The sequence below is a fragment of the Chiloscyllium plagiosum genome, unplaced genomic scaffold, assembly GCF_037043375.1.
Source record: "Chiloscyllium plagiosum isolate Xiang-an unplaced genomic scaffold, Cpla_swu_hap1 HiC_scaffold_27, whole genome shotgun sequence".
Classification (NCBI taxonomy): Eukaryota; Metazoa; Chordata; class Chondrichthyes; order Orectolobiformes; family Hemiscylliidae; genus Chiloscyllium; species Chiloscyllium plagiosum.
Window position 1 is genome coordinate 70,765,040 of NW_028270165.1, and position 6,667 is coordinate 70,771,706.

The following is a 6,667-nucleotide window of genomic DNA, read 5'->3' on the forward strand; positions in this document are numbered from 1 at the left end:
GAAATGTACGGCATTGCCTGAAACATGAACAATTGTCATTATTGATCACTCGGATTTACCACAATGCCGTAGAATAGAATCTATCTAGTTAGTACTGTTCAAATTAATAGTGTATTATCGTATTGTAAAGTGCGTCACCGCCTTTTGCAGTTGTATGTGAAAATGAATAATTATATTTATTTGACGAACTGCAACATGCGATATTGTTGATCATTATAATGAAGGATTTTCAGACCTCTGGAGTGATGAAATTCTTACAGCATAGTAAGCACTAGTTAGGCATTCCAACTCATAACGTGCTCTTATGAATTAATTCGGAAAACATGTGAAAGAGGCGAGTGAAGATGGAAGATTTTGTATTTATTGCGTTTTTTTCATTTACCGATTAGGACTCTATATTTGGTATTTATTTTTAAAGTAGTTAAATGTTTTTTAATCTTTGTTAAGGTTGGAATATCATTGTCATAGTGAATCTACGTTGCTCATGTAGAGATTCAAAAGCAGTACCACATCAAACTGCGAATGCTACTTGTTTCTGTCTTCACAGACAAGGCCAGACCCCCTGAGACTCTCCAGCAGTTTCTGTTTGTGTTCAAGGGCCTGTCTCTCATATTCATCTCAGAAATTGAAGTTGAGCTTCTTTCTTCAGCTGCTGTCATATAACCAGTGACTATTATTCACAGGAGATTTAACTAACAATCCAAACCTGAATAAGACAAGGAGATATTAACACTGATAATCAGAAAATAAAATCAACGTGTTCAATTGGAAAGAACACTCGAAAGAAGGAATGAAAGAAATACGCAGTGAAAGGGAAATGTTTGAAAGTTCAGGTCACCTCCTTCTGCAGGTTTAACTTGCACTGATTCAGTGTTTTGCATCCAGTCCGGATAGGAGTTCGGCTACGCTGTCAGACATTCATAGAATGCTACAGGATGGGAATGGTGAGATTATAGAAATGTTTGAAATTTCAATGAATGAGCTCATAAAAGCTGAGATTTTAGGAAGGAAATTCAACGTAGGTCAACGTAGAACATAAGTTTGATAGGCTTGGCATTGATGGGGCACGGGAGGAAACATTACTGGTGAGTTTAAGTTGGAAAATTAGCTACGGGTACTGATGCAGTACATAGAAGACGGGCGTGAAAGGGTTTAGTGCTGATGATTGGAATAAGTGTGTTCTTGACAAATATTTACTGCAGCATTTGATCTCCTACCAATGTCATTGTTTGGGGGATAATCGGAGTATAGAGGTGGAAAATTCACGGATCAAAATTGCACAAAATGCTGGATTAGTCTTTGTTTTCAGTTAGTGACATCTTCTTGTATTTATGTCTGTCACAGCCAACTTGGTCGCGATCATAATCCTATCCCGAGGTCGGTGCAATCTTTCCCGATGTATCAGCTACTACCTGGTGGCAATCGCAGTATCTGATTTCCTTGTCATCCTCACGGCTGTCATCTTCAAACGCATTGGACGCATTTACTTCCGGTACAGTGTCATGTCTACCACACCTGCCAGCGCACTCAGTGCGGTGTTAATCTATATCAGTCGGGATTGCTCAGTTTGGCTGACTGCAGCATTCACCATCGACCGTTTTGTGGCCATCTGCTGGCAGAGCCTGAAGGTGAGATACTGTACGGAGAAAACTGCATCGATCGTCATAGGAACAATATGTGCCCTCAGCTGTATTAAAAACTTCCCGTTCTACTTTGTCTGCCAGCCATTAGTCATTGTAGATGGCGTCCCCTGGTTCTGTGACATTAAGTCAACCTATTACACCCTGCCTGCCTGGCAAGCCTACCACTGGCTCGACCGCATCTTAACGCCTTTTCTCCCATTCTTCCTCATTTTCCTGCTCAATATTTTGACTGTGAGACACATCTTAGCAGCGAGCAGAGCCCGCAGGAGGCTCCGAAGTATCGAGGACAGTGGCGACAAGGAAATGGCCAACCGTAGGAGATCCATAATTCTGCTTTTTGCTATCTCTCTGAGTTTCCTTCTCCTATGGGTGACTTATGTGGGAAACTTCGTCTTCGTGCGGGCTATAGGTAAGGGCTATATCAGCAACCTAAATTTCAATGACCCCCAATACATTATCCAAGAGACGAGCATTGTGCTCACTTTGCTCAGTTCCTGCAACAACGTTTTCATCTATGTGCTATCCCAGAACAAGTTTCGTGAGGAAGTAAAGAAAATGTTTCTATGTCCTTTCGCTATGCTTATCAGTTTCATTAAACCGTGAAATACAATTAATTCTTTCAGATTCTCCCCCATCCCCAGCCTCCCAGTGTGTGCAAATCTCTGTCATAGGAGCATAGGCCACGGAGTCTGCCATTTATCACGCAGAGCTCGTTCCACCATCCTCGATAAAGCTCTGGCACGAACACATTTGGAGTATTGTGCGCATTTTTCGTCGCATTATCTCAGGAGAAGTGTTATGAGAATGTTCCAAGGAATTTACAGCTTCACATATGAGGAAAGATGAGGACTGTGGGTTTGTGCTTGATGGAGTTTAGACGTATGATGGGGTATCTAATTGAAACAAAGACAATACTGAATGCCCTGCACAGAGTAGATGTTGGGAAGTTGTTTCCGCTGGGAGCAGACGTTTGGACCCGACGGTTTAACCTTAGAATAAAGAGGAGACCTCTTAGAACAGAGAGCAGGAGAAGCCTTTCAGCCAGACAGTAGAGAACCTTAGTGTAACCCCAGTAGAGAAACAATTCTTTACCACAGAAGGCTGTGGAGGCAGTTCAGTGAGGATAATTAAGATGGAAATACATAGGCTTATGAGTGCCAAAGGTATTAAGCGTTACGGAGAGAAAATTGGTGAATGGGTTTGAAAAACTTAACAGCCATGATTAAGTGGCATTGCAGACTCACTGGTCAGAATAGCATAATTTCTGCTCCTATGCATTATGGTCTTATGGTCTTTTGAATCTCTTGTCTGATGTGTGGACTTATTCAATTTACCAGGTCTTGGCTCATATCCCTTAAAATATTCCCTGAAGAATAACTTAACTATCTCAACTTTAGTACTAACAACTGATTGAACATCAGCTACCATTTGTGAAGTGTGTTTCAAATCTCAAACGCCTGTTGTATGTCTAAGACCTTCCTGATATCTCTCCTGAATGGCTTGACTCTCATTCTAAGACTGTGGCCCCGAGTGATAGAAACCTCAACCAGTGGAATAATTTATCTTCATCGAACCTGTCTTTTCTTCTTTCATATCTTGAAGAATTCGATCAGATTACACCAGTGTCTTACAAATTCTTGAGAAAACGAGCATAATTTGTTTAATGTCTTCTCATGACATAACTCCTGACATCCACGTATCATTCATATAAAACTCCATTGTACTCCCTCTCAGAGTCACATATCGTTTCTAAAGTGTGTTGCTGAAATCTGCTCAACAGTACTTCAAGTCGAGTTTGTATAACTAGAATACTGCTGTTATGTCTTGATAATGCAGTGATCAAAACATAAAAGTGTCAACATTCCATAAGCTTCCTTTATTATTTTCTCTACCTGTTCGTGGCATTTTAAAGATCTATGCACCCCAAATCCATAGTCGATATCTCTATCGATATCCACTGTATTGAATTCATACCTTCCAGAACGTCAAATAACAAAGTAATTTTAGTCTTTGTCACCTTCATCACAAAGAAGTTTATTCAAGCTCCCACACTCCACTGATATGGGTGCTCAGAATCCTCCATCAACAGTCTCCTGTTTCCAAAATCGATGGAATGAGGAACCACTAGAGGGGCTGCTTCACTCCAGTTAATGAGTGGCACTAAAAAAGCACAGCAGGTCAGGCAGCAACCGAGGAGCAGGAGAGTCGACATTTTAGGCCTAAGTACTCCATCAGGAACTTGATGGGGGGCGTGGTGTGTGGCAAGGTGCCCGTTCATCTTCCTTCCCACCTGTCTGCCCGATGCCCTGTTCCGATCAACCACCATTGACCCCAAATTTCATGTGCCTGTCGTCATCCCAGCTACCATACCCTAGTCCTATCTTGCTTCCGTTTGTTTCTCAGCTCCCTTGGGCCTTCTCGATTTCTGATGAAAGTCTCATGCCAGAAACGTCAACTGTCCTGCTTCTCAGATGCTGCCTGACCTGCTGTGCTTTTCCAGCACCACAGTTTTTCGCTGTCATCTCCAGATTCTGCAGTCCTAACTTTCTCCTCCTCCTCTCTTCGGTGCATGTCCACTGAGCACGATAGAGTTCAAAAGTAGCCCTCTGCTCTTTACTTAAAAAAAAAACGTTGAGGAAGCCTTATTCGCAGGGTCTCTAGACAAAATTTAAAATAAGTGATACCAATTATCTGTTATTTTATCTCGCTCCAATTCTGGACTTCCATTCAGCAGAATTTTACAGCTAGGATACCTGCCTTTTAGCTGGAAGTTATAGAATGAGATGTAAAGCTTGTGATTGTCACTGAATAATTCAGTGAATTGTGTAACTATAATTAACTCATGTTCTTCCTCCAGCCTTCAATCCTGCTACTGCGAAGTGTTTATTTTCTTTGACTGGTGTGCAAGACATCCATACCTCGTTGCAACCTTCCCCACTTTAAAAATCAATCGCCATCAACAAAGAAGAATGAAAGATCTTCCAATCTCAAGAAAACCTCGTATGTTTTCGGAAATGAGTTTATACTGTAAAACATGACATATGTTTCAGCGACAAGACACAGGCATGGGTTAAGATGCAAAAATACCTCAATTTAGTTAAGTGTTAGGTGACTGGAATCCTAGAATCGCTACGGTGCCGAAAGAGGCCGCCAATCAGCTTATCGAGACTGAATTGACTTTCCGAAGATTATCCCACTCAAATGCACCATAACCATTTATTTAGAACAAGCAACAATAAAAACAATTACACCAAAGGAACAAGTCCTTCGAAACTCCAAGCGTGCGCCAATCCAGATCCTCTATCAGAACCTATCGTCTAATTTCGAAGGATCTGGATCCCTCTGCTTCCTACCCATTCATATGTCTGTCTAGATACGTCATCAATGACGCTATCATGTCCGCCTGTACCACATCCACTGAGAACGCATTCCAGGCACCCTCTACCCACTGCATACAGAACTTTCCACACATACCTCCTTTCAACTGTTCCCCTCTCACATTGAACTCGTGACACCTGGTGATTGAATGCCCCAGTCAGGAAAAGAAGCTTCTTGCTGTGCACCCAGTTAACACCTCTCATGATCTTGTAGACCTCAGTCATTTCCCCCGCTCAACCTCCGTCGTTCTCATGAAAGTAATCCTAATCTGTGCATCCTCTCTTCATCGCTCACGCTCCCCATACTAGGCAACATCCCAGGGAACCTCTTCGGCACCCTCTACAAAGCATGCACATCCTTTAGTCCTGTGGCAACCAGAGGTGTATGCAGTATTCCAAATTAGGCCGAACTAAAATTTTATACAAGTGTAACATGACCTGCCAACTCTTATACTGAATTCCCCTTCCGATGAGGGAAAGGATGCAACATGCCTTGTTAACCAATCTATCGACCAGTGTTGCCACCTTCAGGGTACAATGAATCTGAACTCTCAAATCTCTCTGTACATCAGTTTTCCGCAGGGCTTTTCCATTTATGGTATATTTCGTTTTTGAATTGGCTCTGCCAAAATGCATCACCTCACATTTGCTGCATTGAACTCCATCTGTCATTTCTCCACCCAACTCTCCAATCTATCTGTATTTTGCTGCATATTTTGACAGTTCCCTTCAGTATCTGATAGTCCACCAATCGTAGTGCCCACTGCAAACTTATTAATCAGGCCACTTGTACCTACTCCCAGATCGTTTATGTATACCACCAACAAATGTGTTCGCAATACAGATCCCGTGTAGAACATCATTGTTCGCAAGTGTTCATTTTGAGAAACTCCTTTCCACTACTACTCTCTTTGTCGTATTGCACAGCCATCTACCTAGTACACACTGGACCTCTTGCGACTTCATTTTCACCATCAGCCTACCATGAGGAACTAAATCAAACGCAATTCTGAAGTCCGTGTATATGACATATACAGCCTTTCCTCCATCAATAAACTGTGTTATTTCCTCGAACAGTTCTGTTAAGTAGGTAAGACATAATCTTCCCCGCACACAACAATGTTGCCTATCACTGATAAAGACATTTTGTTCCAAATGGGATTCGATTCCATCCCTCACTGTTTTCTCCAGCAGCTTCCCTACCACTGACGCCAGGCTCACTGATCTATAATTATCTGGATTATCCCTGCCACCCTTCCAAAAGTAGGGGACAACATTTGCAATTCTCCAGTCCTCTGGGACCTCGCCCGTGCTCAAAGATGCTGCACAATTATCTGTGAAGGCCCCAGGTATTTCCTCTCACATTTCCTTCACTAAACCTGGGATGAATCCCATCCTGAACTGGTAACTTGTCCACCTTATCGCCTTTTGGAACACACAACACTTCCTCCTTCCTGTGCTGACTTGACCGAGAATAATCAAATATCTATTCCTAACCTCACACATCATGTGCCTCTCCTCGCAAAATATCGCCGCAAAGTACTCATGAAGAATCATATCCGTTTTCTCTGACTCTACGCATAACATTACTCCTCTGCCCTTGAGTGGGCCAGCCCTTTCTCTAGTTACCCACTTGCTCCTTATATC

The 6,667-nt window shown here is 42.4% G+C and overlaps 1 protein-coding gene across 1 annotated transcript; it reads left to right on the plus strand.

Moving 5' to 3' along the window:
• The first annotated feature begins 1,331 nt into the window (after positions 1 to 1,331).
• On the plus strand, positions 1,332 to 2,246 carry LOC148144548 (FMRFamide receptor-like). The gene has a single exon (XM_087975397.1). The coding sequence runs from the start codon at positions 1,332 to 1,334 to the stop codon at positions 2,244 to 2,246; it is 915 nt and encodes a 304-aa protein (XP_087831523.1).
• Positions 2,247 to 6,667: the final 4,421 nt, after the last annotated feature.

What these genes read in the sequence shown, in the direction of transcription:
- LOC148144548 (XM_087975397.1), top strand. Translation starts at nt 1,332, where the DNA reads ATGTCTGTCACAGCCAACTTGGTCGCGATCATAATCCTATCCCGAGGT.